This window comes from Pleurodeles waltl, chromosome 2_2, assembly GCF_031143425.1.
Source record: "Pleurodeles waltl isolate 20211129_DDA chromosome 2_2, aPleWal1.hap1.20221129, whole genome shotgun sequence".
Taxonomy (NCBI): Eukaryota; Metazoa; Chordata; class Amphibia; order Caudata; family Salamandridae; genus Pleurodeles; species Pleurodeles waltl.
The window spans coordinates 459,983,359-460,002,041 of NC_090439.1; the positions used below are offsets into that span (position 1 = coordinate 459,983,359).

The 18,683-nt window shown below is 45.1% G+C and overlaps 1 protein-coding gene across 2 annotated transcripts in view; it reads right to left on the minus strand.

The window, feature by feature from the left end:
* Positions 1 to 18,683, minus strand: part of CEP192 (centrosomal protein 192) — a 1,702,116-nt gene that overhangs the window by 913,313 nt on the left and 770,120 nt on the right. For both annotated transcript variants that reach the window (XM_069219927.1, XM_069219928.1), the window contains one exon: positions 11,382 to 11,463. In XM_069219927.1, the coding sequence (XP_069076028.1) occupies positions 11,382 to 11,463 (82 nt within the window). The remainder of the gene's footprint in view (positions 1 to 11,381; positions 11,464 to 18,683) is intronic.

The following is an 18,683-nucleotide window of genomic DNA, read 5'->3' on the forward strand; positions in this document are numbered from 1 at the left end:
TTTGGCGCAGGCCGATGGGGGCGAGTGATAGTCCTGTTTACAGGAGCCCCTGTGTTGGGTGTGGACCATGTACCCAAAAGGACGTCAGTGAGGGCTTCATTAAATGGGAGAAGGGGTTCAAACATAGAAGCCCCAGGCTGAAACACCTCCGTCAGGAGGTTAGACCTGACTTCGACAGTAGGTAGCTCAAGGCCAAGGACCTCAGCCGCCCTACTAACCACCATACCATAGGTAGCTCCCTCTACCGTAGTGTCAGGAGAAGTATCAAGACCACTGGCTTCACCCAAATCCTGTGCCCAGTCCATAGTAGCGTCTTCCTGGTACTCATAAGGGTCCAGGGACCCCTCCAATTCCTCCCCATATTCGTACCCATAGGAAAATGGGTCAGAATCCGACCTCTGGCGAATGGGGCCCACCTAAGCAGATGTCAGCGTCGGCCGATGCCGCTCTGACTCCGAGTCGTCGGGAATGAGAACTTGGGTTAACTCGTTGGGTCGACATCGACAGTGGGCACTATCGAAGCAGCCGTATCGGGGTCGGCACGCTCAAAGATGAGGCTCATGACCTCGTAGAACTCCTTGAGTTGGGCGGGGGTCGCTCCGGCTCTGGGAAACTCAGGGAAGCGCGGGGTCGACCCAGATGTAGGCTCCGAGGACGGAGGCCTAGTTCTTGGACGCTCGTTTCGTGTCTCGTCGGCTGAGGAACGGGGTGAAGTCAGAGAGCGATGGGACTTCTTCGTCTTCTTCTTACCTTGACCCGAAGATTTCAAAGAAGACGAGTGGTGATGGCTCCGCAACTGATCTCAAGACCTTTCTCTCGAGCGAGATCGGAATCTACACGGAGTTGAGTGCCGGGCCGCCATCAGCTTTAGGGACCGGTGACTCAAAGCCTTCGGATGCATTGCCTAGCATTCGGAGCACGACTTCGGGTCGTGGTCGCGCTCAAGGCACCACAGGCAGACACGATGAGGGTCCGTCAATGACATCATGTGGTGGCAGTCCTTGCACGGCTTGAACCCAGTCTTTGGGGACATCCTCGACGCACCCAATGTCGCACCAAAAAAGTTTGGCAAAACAGTCGAATTCGGCCAAAAAATAGCTGAGGGTAGCTCTCTCTCGGGATCAGCGCATGGCACAGAAAGAAAAGAACTGACGTCACTGCGCGAGGGTGGCGTCTATGTACTACTCCCGATGTCATCACGGCGACCACAACACCTACGGAGTCGACCGGCGCCACCTACCGACACGCAAGGGTATTGCTCAAAGAAAAAATCTCTGGATCCAGTCTGATGCCTGGGGGACAATTCTAAGGTAAGGAATCTGCAACTAGAAGTCTCTATCAGATAGGACAAGTGTCTATTACTGTATTCTTTAGTGTCCAACCTACATCACAGCCTACAGTAAGCTGTTGAATGCCATTTGTGATCACCAATGGTTGGTGCTAAAAAAGGGCAATTGTTCATTTAAATATGGGACCCATTATTCCTGTGACCTCCAGAACATCAGTGGTTCATGACTCTGAGAAACTGGCACCGTCATAGGACCCAAAGACCAAGGTCTCAGTTGCTCCGGCGTTCTGTAGAAATGGAGCTCAACAAGTATTTATTGTGGGGTGCTGTGTGTCTTTCAAGCCAAACTGGAAAAAGTGAAAGTCAAGAGGAAGGTTTTTAGGTCGTGTAGCTGCACTGGAAATCTTACAGGAGACATCAGACCCTACAGGTCAAATGACTTAACCAGGCTGCCATGGATTGGGTGATTCCACTAAACTAAGAAAGAACGCCCAAAGTGATGGTCAGGCACATCACAAATGACAATTTATACTTTTCATTTGCATAATGCTCTTTGGTTAGTAAGGAGCAATCACTACCCTGCTATATATTTACTGTTTGCATGAAGTCAGACTTTTTTTTTTTTTCCTTTATGACTATCGCAGAAGCTAATTTCAGACAGGTGATGCTATTCTGTCCCCAGTCAAGTCCTTGACTTGGGACACCACGTGGACCTCATACTACTGATTTTAAGGTGGGGACTTATCAAGGTCTCTTTAACCTTTGGTCCTTTTATTACTTAGGATGTTCTGACCGATTTCTGTTGTCTTAACACCTTGGTCACTACAACGTATGTGTTTCAGTTATGGCTTGGGACTAAATATATAAATCTCTTACACACAGAAGACGTTATAAGGCATGGTACCTACATGACCACGTGTTGAGACTCTACTATGTCTATGTCAATATATCATATCCTGGAAGGACAGCATCTTCTTCATAGTCAGTAGGCAAGGGTGTTTTAAATTATTATTTCTGCAAATGTATTCAACACAGACATTATCCAGGTCAGCAAAATTTTACATGGGCTCCAGTATAGGGCTTCAGCCAAGTTCCATGCTCAAATTGTTCAAGAGGCAACTACACAATTCGAGATTTGTACTACCTTCACATGCTATTAGCCTTGAAAAAGTCAGGAGTGTGATGAAACAAGTATCTGCTGTTGAGGTCAACAATCATGATTCTTGTAGATTGGATGCTTCTGCGTCTGTCAATTAAGTAATTGGATTTGACCTACTCTCTACAAATCCTTACTTCTTGGACTTTTAACATATTTTGCACTTTGTTTAGAGTGCTATGGAATTCTATGATATTTAATTGTACAGAGGGTCAGCTAAGGTATTTTCTGATATTTAAGTGCACCGTGGGTCCTTACAGGACACAATTGTCCATGTCTTGGGTAGAAGGGCATACAATCCTGGTTAGCACCACCCAGACATATAAGTTCTGATATACTTCACAAAATTATAGATGTTGTACATTGGAGGTGCAATATCTACACCACTACTACCTTTTATTCATAATTGTGGGCTGAAGCAGAAGGTCAAAGTGATGCCATCAGGCACTATCTCACATGTCAGTCATGTGACAGGTATACTGAGTCCCAATATACTAAATACACATTTTCTCAAACTAACTTTTAAACTCGCAATTTACTTTTACAATTATTGAAATAGCTATGGTAAAGCACTCATAGTAAAGGAGTATGGTAGGTGACATTTAACCTTGATTAGAAGAGCAATGAGCTTAGGCTGAACTCCCACCACCTAGCCTGAAATCATAAGCTGTTAACATTTTTTAATGGATGAACCTCTTCCTAAACTGAGATATCTATGTAGCAAAGGAAAAGCTGGATATCGGATTTCAGAATCTCCATTTAGTTAATGGAAAGCTACACCCTCAAACAGCCTGCACCATATAACATGGAGAGTAATATCCAACCACCAGAAAGAAGTGACTTGATTTAGCAGCAATGTTCCAAGAGACGAGACTGCTGATTAAGTGGATCTTCTTGCACTAATGTTTAATCTAATGCAAGTATATATTACTAACAAATCAAAAAGGATCACTGAAGCAGATAGTACAATCCCCATTTAATGAGAGACAGACAACTATTACAAATAAATTGTAAAAACGATTTCAGAAATGGATCTACAAACTACACAAGAAAAGATAAAGTCAAACCGAATAATATGCAAGCAATGTGAAATACATTTTGGGGTTGGGAAAAAGCAGTTTGAGAAAAGTCTTCTCACAAATAAACTCCCTGATGCACATTTCTTAGCACATATGAAAGCAGAACAAGCCCACTAACTTCAATGCCGAGGCCTTCATCAGGAACTCTTTCAATAAAATAATCAACAGAATATTTAAAGAGAGGAAATTAAAAAGGCAGCCAGAGAAAATGATGACCAGGAGACAATAAGCTTTGTGTGTTTTCAGACTTCACATAGGCTGTCCAGGAAACAGGGAACGCTGAATTGAGATCAGCCATCTGTAATACCCAGCACATCACTCCAACAAAAGTAAAATTATTATTGCAGACAAAGCACATTTAAGTGACCTACAAAATTCCATAAAATACGGAGGGAAGGAGGGAACCAAGGAACCAAGATAACAAAAACGCTTTCAGGGTTCCAAAGTGAGCAGAAACAAAAGGTGTTACTGGTAACTTCCTGCTAAACTGCAGCCTGCTAATCTAGTTATCCAAAACTTAGTCAAGGATGCACTTAATCATGGCAGAAAAAAAGCCACTGTTCCAGCCTGCACCAGAAAGTAAAGTATGACATTGGAACTGAAATACTTCTATCTTTCTGGTAATCGGAATTTAAGAGCAGCACAAAGTTTGGATGATGGCACTGAATGTAACAGAAGCACTTAGGCTCTTTTGTTTTTTTTATTGTATGAGCCCACCCATAGTATTGCATGGGAACGGACAAGCGAGTTTGGAGATCCGAATTCAAACAGAATTGGTATTGTTTGGTGTCCCAAAACAACATATGACACCTCAGGACACTGCTTTTTAAGAACATCCCGTGTCATGGAAAAAAGCAACAGGCTCAGCTAGGCCGGGTAGACATTTTGAGTGTTTGATTGAAGCCTTGATCCAGCACAAGGGGAATGAAAACTTACCAATCAATGCAATGAAAGCCCTTTCAAATGGAAAATAGCCAGGCCAATTTGTTTAATGAACGTTTTTATTCTTGGTAGTAGAAAGGGAACTATATATATCTTCTGTCTGCTGCTCTCACAGCAGTATGTAAAATGGAATGGTTTCTTACCTGTAACTCCAGTTCTCTCGTAGGGGTATTTCCATGATAGTCATAAGCACTGAATAGTTCCGCGCGCCTGCGTGGACCCCGGAGCACTGTTGTGTAGTATATTCTTAAGTGCAATCATCAGCTCCTTGACAAAAAAGGTCTGTGAAAAACACTTAAGAATAACAATGTGCAGCCTATGTGAACAGCTACACAGGCCAAATTGTTAGAAGAAAAAACAGTTGTAGTGTAAATTCACGATTAAACCTCTATTTATTCTATAAATACATAAATAAATACATTCTCATATTTTATTTACACCTCTCATGAGAATAAAACAATGTAGGGCAGTGTAGCCCATAGGCTGCCATTATACAGAATGAAAATAGAGCTGTGCCTTTAAGAAAGTAAAGTCTTCCTGTTTCCCATCATGCACAGCAAAAGGCAGTTGCCTCAGTTCTTTTTTGGAGGCTATTAACCTGACATGAAGAAAACAAAACATTTGTTGGAGTACCAACCTCAATAATATTCATGTTCTATGTCAACTCCACCGGGGAGGAGGGAGGGTTGCTTATGACTATCATGGAAATACCCCTACGAGAGAACTGGAGTTACAGGTAAGAAACCATTCCTTCTCTCGTAGGGGATTTCCATGTATAGTCATAAGCACTGAATAGAGTAGCAAGCCCATCCCCATAACCGCGGTGGAGTAGATATAAGAATACTGAGAAAACATGAATCATGCAAACAAATTCTTGAGCAAGGCCTGTCCAACCTGAGCATCTGCCCTAGCGTCTGTATCAAGGCAGTAATGCTTAGTAAAGGTATGGACCGACCTCCAAGTGGCAGCCTTGCATATTTCTGCCAAAGGGACATTTCTCATCAAGGCTACAGTAGCTGCTTTCCCTCTGGCAGAGTGGGCTTTTGGCCTACCACCAAGGGATTTGTTTGCTAACTGATATCATAACATTATACATGAAACAATCCACCTGGATAAAGATTGTTTAGATGTGCCCAAACCTGTTCTGATTGGGCCATAGTTAATAAAAAGCTGTTGTGATTTTCGTAAGCTTTTTGTCCTGTCCAAGTAAAATTTCAAGACTCTCTTTACATCCAGAGAGTGCAGAGTTCTCTCAGCAGGAGTAGCTGGATTCTGAAAGAAAGTCGGTAATGAAATTGTTTGGTTCACATGGAAGTCGGAGACTACCTTAGGTAAAAATTTTGGATGAGTTCTCATTACCACTTTTGCAGAATGAAAAACCGTGTAGGGTTCCTGAGCGCAAAGGGCCTGGATTTCGCTGACCCTACGCGCTGAAGCGATTGCCACCAGAAAAGCAGCTTTCCATGTGAGATGTTGCAGCGATGCCTTATGTATCGGCTCGAATGGCGGCAGCATCAGACGTGATAAGACAACGTTCAGTTCCCATGGAGGAGAAGGCTTTCTAATGGGAGGAAAAACCTTCTTTAAACCTTCTAGGAAATCCTTAATAATCGGAATCCGAAAAAAGGAAGTTTGTGAAGGACTCTTTCTGTATGCCGTGACAGCCGCCAAGTGAACTATTATTGACGACAGTTGTAAGCCCGATTTTGCCAAACTTAACAAGTATGGCAGGATAGATTGTTCTCCACAGGAAACCGGGTCAATGTTGTTGTGTAAACACCAAATGCAGAATCTCTTCCACTTGCTTGCATAGGCTGATCGTGTGGAAGGGCGCTTTGCTTCCTTCAGAATTTCCATACAGTCCTGAGGTAGGTTCAAGTGTCCATATTGCACTAGCTCAGGAGCCATGCTGCCAAACTCAACGATGAGGGGTTGGGATGAGATATCTGCCCTCTGAACTTCGTGAGCAGGTCCGGACGATATGGTAGCCTGATGTGTGGTTTGAGTGACCGGTGAAGAAGGTCTGGGAACCACCACTGGCGTGGCCACTCCGGAGCAATTAGGATCATTTTGGTCTGAGCATTGGACAGCTTCTGGAGGACCGCCGGAATCAGGGGAAGCGGTGGAAAGGCGTAAAGAAATGCTCCTGACCAGCTTATCCATAGGGCATTCCCCAATGTCCCTGGATGGTAATATCTGGAGGCGAAGTTTTGGCATTTTTTGTTGTCTGGGGTTGCGAAAAGGTCTGTAGAGGGGGTACCCCAGAGTGCGAAAATGGAATGAACGACGTCGTCGTGTAGTACCCATTCGTGGTTCTCGTCCATTACCCGACTGAGGGCATCCGCTTGAACATTCTGGATGCCGGGCAAGTGAGTTGCCACTAGCGACAGGTTCCTGGCTAGAAGCCAATGCCAGATTGTCTGAGCCTCTCTGGATAAAATTCTGGACCTGGTGCCTCCTTGTTTGTTCACGTAGTACATAGTGGCCACGTTGTCTGTCTGGAGAAGGAGAGTTTCCGTTCTCAGAGAGGGAAGGAAGGCTTTGAGCGCAAGGTGGACTGCGCGAAGTTCCAGCAGGTTGATGTGATAGAGACTCTCTCTCTGTGACCACTCTCCTTGGACTCGAAGATGTTCCCATGTGCGCCCCCCATCCGAGCAGTGACGCATCTGTTACGATGGTTTGAGATGGAGGCCGTTGTTGGAACGGAATCCCCACCAAGAGATTGCTGGGTAACCACCACCACTTGAGGGATTGTAGGGTGTGAGGAGAAAGAAGGACTTTGTTCTCCCAATCGTCCCTCAGTTAACACCACTGATCCTCCAGATTTTCCTGCAATGGTCTCATATGGAGGCGAGCATTGGGAACCATATGGATACAAGACGCCATCGAGCCCAGTAGAGAAGCTATTATTCTTGCAGTGGCTTGAGGTCTTTCCTGCAGTTGTTTGCACTTTTGGAGAATCGATAACCGTCGTTCCTCCGAAGGAAACACCTTTCCTAGCCTGGTATCTACAATGGCCCCTAAGTAATGCAACCTCTGAACAGGTGTTGCTGTAGATTTCAGGAGATTGACTTGAAGACCAAGTTTTTGCAGCAGTTGTAGAGTCCATTCGAAATGCTGTTGTGCCTCGAGACAACTGGAGGCCTTTATGAGCCAATCGTCTAGATAGGGGTAGACGAATATTCGCTGTTTCCTCAAGTGGGCGGCTACTACCGCCATGCATTTGGAAAAAGTTCTTGGCGCTGATTTTAGGCCGAAAGGTAGAACTGCAAATTGGTAATGGCGTTTTCCGACGGTGAACCTTAGGAATTTTCAATGTTTCTTGGTTACTGGGATATGAAAGTAAGCGTCGCAAAGATCTATTGCACAGAGCCAGTCGCCCTGACGTAGATGTGGGTAAATTTGGTGTAAGGCTAACATCCTGAATTTTTCTTTGCGAATCCATTTGTTTGCTGTCCTCAGATCTAAAATGGGACGAAACTCTTGTTTGTCTTTTTTCGGTACAAGGAAATATCTCGAATAAATCCCCTTCCCTTGCTGGCTGATGGGAACGGGTTCTATGGCTCTTTTTTGCAATAGAATATTGACCTCTAACTGAAGAGCTTCGAGATGGCGGTTGGCTGTTTTGGGTGGAACAGATGGTGGAGAACTGGTGAATCTGAGAGCGTAACCATGTCTCACAATATTCAATACCCAGGCGTCTGTTGTGATGCGTAGCCACTCGTCCAGATGATTTGAGATACTTCCCCCTACCGGAGTGGATAACGGAGGAGGGGGAAGCAAAGATTCAGGGCTTAGACGTGGGAGCCTGTCGAGTTGCCTGAGTTTGAGGTGTTGAACGACCCCTTGTCGACCTTCGCTGAGTGGAGAAACCCCTTTGATGCTGCTGTTGTTGCTGCTGCTGGGGGCGCGAAGACATCCAGTGTGGCGACTGATACCGGTGTGTGAAAAGTCGTCGTTGATATGGCCGGAAAACCTTTCTTTGTTCTTTCGGTCTTTCCATGCCTACCGCTTTCAGGGTATCTAGTTCAGCCTTCATTCTAGTCATCTCGTCATCGGCATGAGAACCGAACAAGGTGGAGCCCGAGAAAGGCAAGTTTTGTATTCGCTGCTGCGCTTCAGGTTTGAGTGATGTAAGTCTCAACCATGCATGCCTTCTGAGCGCTATCCCGTGTGCATAATTGTGTGCGGATAACAGCGAAGAGTCAGCTGCAGCACTTATAATTTGGTTAGAAACCATGGCTCCCTCACCCACGACCTCCAGGAAATCTTCCCTTTTATCCTTAGGAAGATGTTCCGCAAACTGCATTAAAGAGTCCCAGAGGGCACGGTCGTATCGCCCTAATAACGCAGTAGCGCTGGCTGCCTTCATCGTGACGGCTGCAGTAGAACATACTTTTCGTGCTGCAGCATCTATCTTTCTGCTCTCTTTATCTGGAGGCGAAGAAGAAGACGGTGAGGTTGAATGCAGTTTCTTTGCCGCTACTATGACCACCGAATCAGGTACTGGGTCCGACCTCAAGAATAGAGGATCTTGTTCTGGTGGACGATATTTTTTAATAAGTCTGGAAGGAGCAGACTTTGTTGCGGCCGGTGCAAGGAAAATATTCATTGCTGGTTCGAGGAGACCTGGGACCAGTGGAAGCAAAGGTCTGGAAGATGTCCTGTGATGCAAGGTCTCGAAGATCACTGACGTCGATGGGGCAGGTACCGCCAGCGGGATGTTCAGCTTGGTCGCCCCTCGTACTAAGACCTCCTGGAACGTATTCACATCATCTATGGGGGACACTCTCGGGGACGGTGAGTCCGATAGGGTTGGAGAGTAGTCCCGTGTAGACGAAGAACGCCTGTGATGTGAATGCTGAGATCTCTGTGATTCATGACGGTGCCGAGAGGAAGAAGAGCGTCTAGAGGAATGTCCAGAACGTCTTACAGACCGCGTTGGAGTCCTCAAAACAGACTCTGAAGGAGGAGCCGGAAGAGGGGCCGTAGGTGTTACCGGCGTCTGTGGCAATGGTGATTGTCGAGGAGAGAGTTGTGGAGACGCTGGAAGGAGGATGAGTGAGGCCGAGGATTCTGAGGTTGTATAAACCCTTCTAGGTCTTTTTGATTGTCTCGACGTCGACACACTCCTCGACGTCGAAGTACGGTGACAGCGAGTGCCCTTCGACGTCGATTCTTCTCGCCGTTGAGAATCTCTCGACGACGACCCTCGACGTCGCCGTGATGACGGTGAACGCCTACGACGTCGAGCACCCCTCGACGTTGATCGCTCTCGCCGTGTCGACGGCGAGCCGGATTCAGATCTCCTTGACGTGGAACGTCCTCTCCGTGTCGACGGCGACCCAGATCTCGACGGCGAAAGTCCACGCCGTCTCGACGGCGAAATCGTCGTCGAGCGATGTCTCTTTCTCGCCGGCGAACCACTCCTCGACGGCGAGCATGTTGGCGCCGTTCCTTGCCTCGACGTCGACGCCCTCGATGTCGGAGACCTGTGCCGTTTTTGAGCCGGTCTGGTCGGAGTTATAGAGGAAACAGTGTGAGCCCTGGTAGAATACTGACCTTCTCCTCGCTCTGTGGTAGAATGACCACTTTTCCTCCTATCCTCTTTCGCCTGGAGTCGGATCTTCTCCCTGTCACGAAGGGTCCTTCTGGAGAAGGTTTTGCAGATGTCACACGACTCCGGTTTGTGGCTGGAAGGAAGGCAAATTATGCAGACCCGATGTGGATCTGTTTTGGCCTTTTTTCTGCCACAAGAAGGGCATTTGTCAAACAGTGAAGGCATTTCTGAAGTAGAAAAACCTCAAAATTCTGTCAGAATCTAACAGAAAAAAATAGAAAATGATCACTCAATGTTAAAAACGTCGAGTGAAATTGAAATTCAAAAGATTTTAAATGAATTTCTGTCACAAAAGGATTTTGTGAGGTAGAGCTCAATGCTTCAGGGTCCTGTCAGAAAGGAGCCGGAAAAAATAACTGAGGCAACTGCCTTTTGCTGTGCATGATGGGAAACAGGAAGACTTTACTTTCTTAAAGGCACAGCTCTATTTTCATTCTGTATAATGGCAGCCTATGGGCTACACTGCCCTACATTGTTTTATTCTCATGAGAGGTGTAAATAAAATATGAGAATGTATTGATTTATGTATTTATAGAATAAATAGAGGTTTAAACGTGAATTTACACTACAACTGTTTTTTCTTCTAACAATTTGGCCTGTGTAGCTGTACACATAGGCTGCACATTGTTATTCTTAAGTGTTTTTCACAGACCTTTTTTGTCAAGGAGCTGATGATTGCACTTAAGAATATACTACACAACAGTGCTCCGGGGTCCCCGCAAGGCGCGCGGAACTATTCAGTGCTTATGACTATACATGGAAATCCCCTACGAGAGAAGTATAGCTTACTATTTCATTGTCACATTAATCTTACACGTGACTCCTTTAGGACTGTGAGTGCCTCAAGGAATACATTGGTTCATATAGTCAAACTATATCAGTACAGCATTTGTTCAAATAAAGCATTGAAGGGGTAGATTTGGCCTCTAAAATTGGTCAGGTTTTTAAAAGCTTAAAATGGTCTAAGCAACACTAGACTGGCTTGGTGGATACACACTGTCCAGAAGCCCAGCATTTGTAAACTGGCTGCATGTTATCAGGGACATAATTAACGCTTGTATTCATTGAGCTATATTACTGAATTGGTTCAAGCAAATAGGTTACGCAGTCAAACTTAGTATGTGTGGGCAATCGATGTTTCCAAATCACTTCCCCAAAAATTGTACTCGAGTAAAACACTAGGACATTTCAGTTAACCAAGATCCACTAAAATACTTTTCCACGCAGAGTGGTTTACTACTTATTCAGTCAACATTCTTCATAAACAGAACTGGAACATGTAAAGAAAAAGCTTACCTGAAGTGATTTTATGATCTTCAATTTCCTGTTGTGGTGGAGGGGCACGAAAAACAACCCACACTACTACAATTTCGGCATCCTAAAAAAGTGTTATGTATTTTAAATATCAGAAAGTTTAAAAACAGCAAGAAACCTATTAAAAAAACATCAGTACATAAAAAACAAGCTGGGTCTATCAACTGTTTTAATTTTGGCGCTTTTTTAAAACAATATGGACAGTTAGTCTGTATGCCAAAGGTATTGGAAAATTAAGCACAATATGATGCACATTATACAATGTATACATTCATTATTTTTTAGTTTAAACAAAACTGAGTGTGAAATACGACGGACATAAAGGAATCGAACAAACCGTAAACGAATAAGTAATAAAGTAAATATTCCCTACAGTATTAATTACCTTAGAAACAAAAATGGAATTATCCTAAAAGAGCACAGAAACAAAAGCACATCCATGTTAGCAATAATATCCTCTATGTACTAGTCCTAAAGAGAAAAATCCCTACACTGTACCACCTTAAAATCCTTTCCAAAGTTATAGCATGCACTCCCTATCACATTATATTGCAAGAGAACCGAAGAGGAACTTCCACAGAAGATATCTCCATGAACAGCAATTTTAACACATCTTGACATTCCAGACATCTAAAGGTTTCTGAAGGTGTTTCTTGCCAGAGAGCCCACAAGTTTAAGAATATCCGCGAGACAACACTATTGCATTAATACATTTGGAATGGTGCGAGTTGATGATTCTGTTTAAAAACCCTAATCCAGTGGAGGATGTGCACAACAAAAATTAATTCAGACCAAAACCACCGTTTAAAAATGTACATACATTTAAAACACCAACAGGAACTATGCCAGTGCCCTTCGGGGATTTCACACTTGGGAACAGGTGAGATCTTAATACCCTTTTCCAGACAGCTACTCTGCAGACACTTGCAGACTTTGTTGTTTTGCAAAAAAAACTAAAAGTCTCATGGCAGCAAGAGTTTACCTACAATCAAAACCAGGCCCCACTATCAGCACACAGATGGAGTCGTCAAAATGAGCACCTATGGCTAAATCTAGAAATAAAGATGACCCAGCACAAAGGGTTAGAGATGTAGATGATTCCCAGGGAGCAACAAAAATCGCAGCTCAGGTTAAACGATCCAACAATGTGCTGAGACCAACATAAGATCAGAAAACAAACAACAAGGAGTACCAGGTAACAGCTACAAGGGGCTGGGTTAACCAGTAGAACAGCAACATAAATAAAGTCCCCCTTGGACAGTGAATCAAATATAGAAACCTTAACATATTGATAGAAACAATATCAAAGGATCACAATAATACATGAATGCAAAATATAAGGTATCTAAGAAAAACTGGAGGGAGAAAAATACCAAATTTGGAAGGTTTTCTACTTGGTAAACACAAATGAATTAACAAAGCATCCGTTCAAAACCTTACCTAAACCCCCAACTCAATATCAACCATTATATACAAGCAATAAAACACAAACTAGACATTAACACCAACATTATAAAAACACAGGAAACTTTCTTCGAGGTCCTTTGAGAAGGACGCCAAAAGGTATTCACACCACTAACTGAACCCCTTCGATGATCTACTCAGTTGCTGTTTGGGTAGTAGCTTCAGGACCATCTTCAAGCTTGGCTGGAGGTTACAAATGATTTAAATGAAGGGTACTGATAAAATATTGTGGTGATCTGTCAGGCGGGTACCAAGAAAAAGGGATGGGCAGTGCGGAGTGAGTCCCAAGACGTGTTTTCCCCATTCAATATACACAGCTACAACCAAAACGGCCAAAGAAGTTGTATCAAATTTGACAGAAATTCAATCTTGGCACAGAAAGTGTGCTTTTTTTGATTTGATGTGTAGGAAAATGGCTGCCTGTTGCAGTTACCCCCCACGTTTTGCCAGATATTGATGCTGACTTGACTAAGAAGTGTGCTGGGACCCTGTTAACCAGGCCCCAGCACCAGTGTTTCCACAATTGCCACACCTCTGGCGCCCAGATAAGTCCCTTGTAAAAGGTACCAGTGGTACCAAGGGCCCAGTGACCAGGGAAGGTCCCCAAGGGTTGCAGCATGTGTTGTGCCACCTTAAGGGACCTCTCACTTAACACTTGCACACTGCCAGTGCAGATTGCATGTGTGGGTGAAGAGAAAAAGGCAAAGTCTACATGCCATCCCCCTCAGGGTGCCATGCCCACAACCCACTGCCTGTGGAATAGGTAGGTCATCCCTCTAGCAGGCCTTACAGCCCTAAGGCAGGGGGCACTATACCACAGTAGACAGCATAGCTGCATGAGCACTATGCCCCTACAGTGTCTAAGTCCATTATTAGACATTGTAAGCTCAGGGTATCCATATTAAGTATATGGTTTGGGAGTTTGTCAAAACTAACTCCACAGTTCTATAATGGCTACACTGAATACTGGGAAGTTTGGTATCAAACGTTTCAGAATAATAAACCCACACTGATGCCAGTGTTGGATTTATTAAAAAATGCACACAGAGAGCATCTTAGAGATGCCCCCTGTATTTTTACTCAATCCTTCACTGCAGGACTGACAAGTCTGTGCCAGCCTGCCACAGATGAGTTTCGGACCCCCTGGGGTGAGATCCTTTGTGCTCTCTGAGGCCAGAAACAAAGCCTGCACTGGGTGGAGGTGTTTCACACCTCCCCACTGCAGGAACTGTAACACCTAGCGGTGAGCCTCAAAGGTACAAGCTTCGTGTTACAAAGCCCCAGGGCACTCCAGCTAGTGGAGATGCCCGCCCCCCCCAGACACAGCCCCCACTTTTGGCAGCAAGTCCGGAGGAGATAATGAGAAAAACAAGGAGGAGTCACCCACCAGTCAGTACAGCCCCTAAGGTGTCCTGAGCTGAGGTGGCCCCTGGCTTTAGAAATCCTCCATCTTGTTTTGGAAGATTCCCCCCAATAGGAATAGGGATGTGCCCCCCTCCACTCAGGGAGGAGGCACAAAGAGGGTGTAGCCACCCTCCAAGACAGTAGCCACTGGCTACTGCCCCCCCAGACCTAAACACCCCCCTAAATTCAGTATTTAGGGGCGACCGTGAACCAAGGAAATCAGATTCCTGCAACCTGAAGAAAGGACTACTGACCTGAAAGCCCAGCAGAGATAACGTAGACAACAACTGACTTGGACCCAGCCCCACCGGCCTGTCTCCAGACTCAAAGAACCTGCACAGCGATGCATCCAGCGGGACCGGCAACCTCTGAGGACTCAGAGGACTGACCTGCACCTACAGGACCAAGAACCTCCCGATGACAGTGGCTCTGTCCAAAATCGCCAACCAAGAAACCAACTTTAAAGAGACTCCAGCCTCCCGCCAGAAGCGTGAGTCTTCACACTCTGCACCCGACACCCCCGGCTCGAGTTCAGGAGAACCAACACCACAGAGTGGACTCCCAGGCGACTCCATCGACGTGGACACCCAGAGTTGTTCTTCCTGCACTTCCACAGCGACGCCAGCAGAGAGGATCCAGGGGCTTCCCCTGACTGCGACTGCCTGGTAACAAAGGAACCTGACACCTGGACCAAGCACTGCACCCGCAGCCTTCAGGACCGAGAGGAACCACCTACCAGTGCAGGAGTGACCAGCAGGCGGACCTCTTCCTAGCCCAGATGATGGCTGGCCCGAGAAGCCCCCGTGCCCTGCTTGCATCGCCAGGGTGACTCCCGGGTCCCTCCATTGATTTAAATACAAAAGCAGACATCTACTTTGTACACTGCGCACCTGGCTGCCCCTGTGACACTGAGGGTGTGTTCTGTGGGCTTGTGTGTGTCCCCTCCAGTGCTCTATAAATCCCCCCCCCCTGGTCTGCTTCCCGCGGACGCAGGTACTTACCTGCTAGCAAACTGAAACCGGAGCACCCCTGTTCTCCATAGGTGCCTATGTTGCTTGGGCTCTTTGACCTCTGCACCTGACCGACCCTGAGTTGCTGGTGCTGAGGGTTTGGGGTTGCCTTGAACCCCAACAGTGGGCTGTCTATGGCCAGGAGACTTAACTTGTAAGTGCTTTACTTACCTGAGAAACTAACCAAAACTTTCCTCCCCCAGGAACTGTTGATTTTTGCAGAGTCCACTTTTAAAAGAGCTTAATGCCATTTTTGCCAAAACTGTTTATATTACTGTTTTTAATCCAAGTTCCATACTTACCTGTGTGAAATACCTTACAATTTACGTACTTACGTAAATTCTGAATCTTGTGGTTCTAAAATAAATTAAGAAAATAATATTTTTCTATATAAAAACCTATTGGCCTGGAGTTAAGTCTTTGAGTGTGTGTTCCTCATTTATTGGCTGTGTGTGTACAACAAATGCTTAACACTACCCTCTGATAAGCCTACTGCTCGACCACACTACCACAAAATAGAGCATTAGTATTATCTAATTTTGCCACTATCAACCTCTAAGGGGAACCCTTGGACTCTGTGCACATTATCTCTCACTTTGAGATAGTATATATAGAGCCAACTTCTACATGGTGTAAATATGTTCATTAGTTTTTGAGATGTTGAGGCTCAAAAGCTTTCTATATTTTACAGAGCAGAGGATCTGGAGAGCCAACAGATCTCTAAATAAGATCTGACTGGCGTTGACTGATTGGTGTCTGGATCTCCAGCCACAAAGATCACATCAACCACCTCAGTTAGCAAATTAAAAGCATTTAGCTACCACCACTCCACTGCCATGCATTAAAGTTTAATTTGTGTGGCCTAGAATGCATGAATCGGTTTCTTTAGTCGCAAGTGTCTAGAGCAGCATCTAAAATGTCTGTGTTGGTGGGGAAATGGCATCAATTCAATAGCTCCAAAGATCATGCTATGGCGAGACTATGCTTTAATGGATCTAGTGCCAAATAAGCCTTTCTTCAAAATAATTTGGAGCAGGCCAAAGGCATATTCATTAAGGATCTTGCACGTCTCTGGAAAACCTGGTTGACCCAACCAGATGTACCTTTTGAGCTGGACACCGGTGCTACTAGCACTGCTGATGCAGTCTGTAGTACACCAGTTAGAACTGAGCACATCCATAGCGGCTTTCTGACGATCATGTGTAGTTTGCGCAGGTGAGGCTCTAGGGTTCTGCAGGAGATCTAGCCAGATGTCACTGACCATGTCCCATAGTGCATGGGTTGTACTTGCACAGTTGACAAACTGCATTAATGGATCTGAGTGCTAGAGTGGCCAAGAAAACATTATCTTTCTTAATTCATCAATTCTTTTCAATTTCCCCATCGTCAGGGTTGGCCAGGAAGGAGTTTAAACTAACTTGATACGTTGAAGCTTGATGAATCTAGCTCTCCGATGTAGGATGCTTAGTTAATCAGTCTGGGTCACCAAGGGCGGATACATATCATCCAGTCACTCGTCAATGAGGCATGAACTTGGGTTTGTCCAAGTTGCCAGAAGGGCATCGTTGAGGGCTTCATTAAATGGCACTAAAGGCTCAGATGACTCTGGTCCCAGTTAAAGAATCTGTCAATGAATTTCTTAATAGGCCAATAGTGGGCAACTTCATTTCTATTGCTTCAGCTGCCCTTTCAACCACCACTAACAGAACACTTTCTTCCATTGGTGGCCGAGGTGGAGAGTCAAGCTCTGTTTCAGGATGTGTTTAATCCACTGTAATTTTCAAAGTCTACATGAAATGAATCCTCAGTATCAAGTGGGAGGAAGCAACCCATCTCCATTCTCATAATCATCAGCATCTGAAAGAACAGAGGGTACTTCTTGCACGGAGTCCTAAATAGAACCAAAACATTTTGGAATCCTCTGCTGGTATGAACGTTGGGCAGAGGTATTGTAGTGCAACAGGGCTTTACAACCAATACTTGCACCAATTTCACAAAGTGACAAGGGTCTGGTGCTGGCCAATGCCAGCTCAAGATCAGGATCAGAGTATCGACCAGCACCAGCAGACTGTACGGATGCCAGTATGGAAGAAACCAGCTGTATCCTCTCAGCGGTGTAGAACAGTGCCAGAGGAAGCACAGGCCTACATGGGTAGACTGTGCCGGGTCAGACCTACCAGCAAATGGCTGCTTTGAGATTCTACAGTCCCATAGGGCCCTAAGGTGCTCGAAAGGGAGCAGGAATGCCAGCAGTTGTTTGCAGCATGGTATCTTTGAAGAACATTATTTGCTATTGAGCGAATTTGTCGCACACCATGACCAAAAAGCAGGATCCGTTTGGATTCAGGAGACATTGAATGAGTGCAACCTTCGTCTTGACGCCCTTGTGCCTTCTTACTAGACATACAGTGGTGGGATCGGGTCGAGTTCCATCTGGGTGTCTTGTGCTTGGGTCTAGACTCAGATTTGGATTAACTGGAAGACTTCAACTGGGAAGTGGATTTTTCGCAGTAGTGGCTTTTCTTATTTTATTTTTTACCTCAACTGGGCCCTTAAATTGAGAAGGGGTAGGGGCAGTTGGGGAGACCTATTTTTCAACAGCAACCTTTTCCTGCATTTGGCGATGGAGTTTTGCCTTCTGGTCCTTACTCACCTAAAGTGCGAAAGGACATACTTGTCCCACAATTTGGTCATTCCCAGATTCCAAGCACAAGACATACCTCATGCACGACTGTGAGACACATCCGATTCTTGCACTCTCTGCAAGGCTTGAGTCCTGTTTTCTTCAGGGCGGAAAATGTACCCCAGCACACTGTGAAAAACTTTAGGAGTTGTTGGAAGACCAACAAATTTGGCAGCAGAGCTCAAGATCCTGAAAGGGCAGAACAAGTTACTAACTGATGGTAATACTTCTCTGATCAAAACAGTAGCGACTTGCAGATTCCTCACCTTCCGCATATCCCCAGTGCACTAGCATTACACGGAAAGCAAACTTTTCTTCAAGTCCCTCCAATGTCGACGAGAACGTCACCATATCGACTGCTCTGCCCGCGACCTTGCATGATATCACCGGAGCCATAAGAAGACCTTGTTGGTGTCCTGATGTCATTTTCCACTCATTGTTTATGTGCCTTTAAGATGAACAATCAGAATAAACTCAATGAAAACTCTTTATATCAGTTCATAGAACCGTAAACCAAACATTTACATATAAAAACTGAAATTATATACACAAAATTATTTTTCGTATAGGAGGACAAGCAACTGGACAGTGTGTGGGTCGGTAAGGAATTAACAGGCAGATACCCTATCCACCAGAAAAAGCATTACAGAAGGTAAGTAAATTGTTCTTCTGATGGACACAGCTACCTGCAGATTGCTCACCTTTTAAACAGAGTACCCAAGC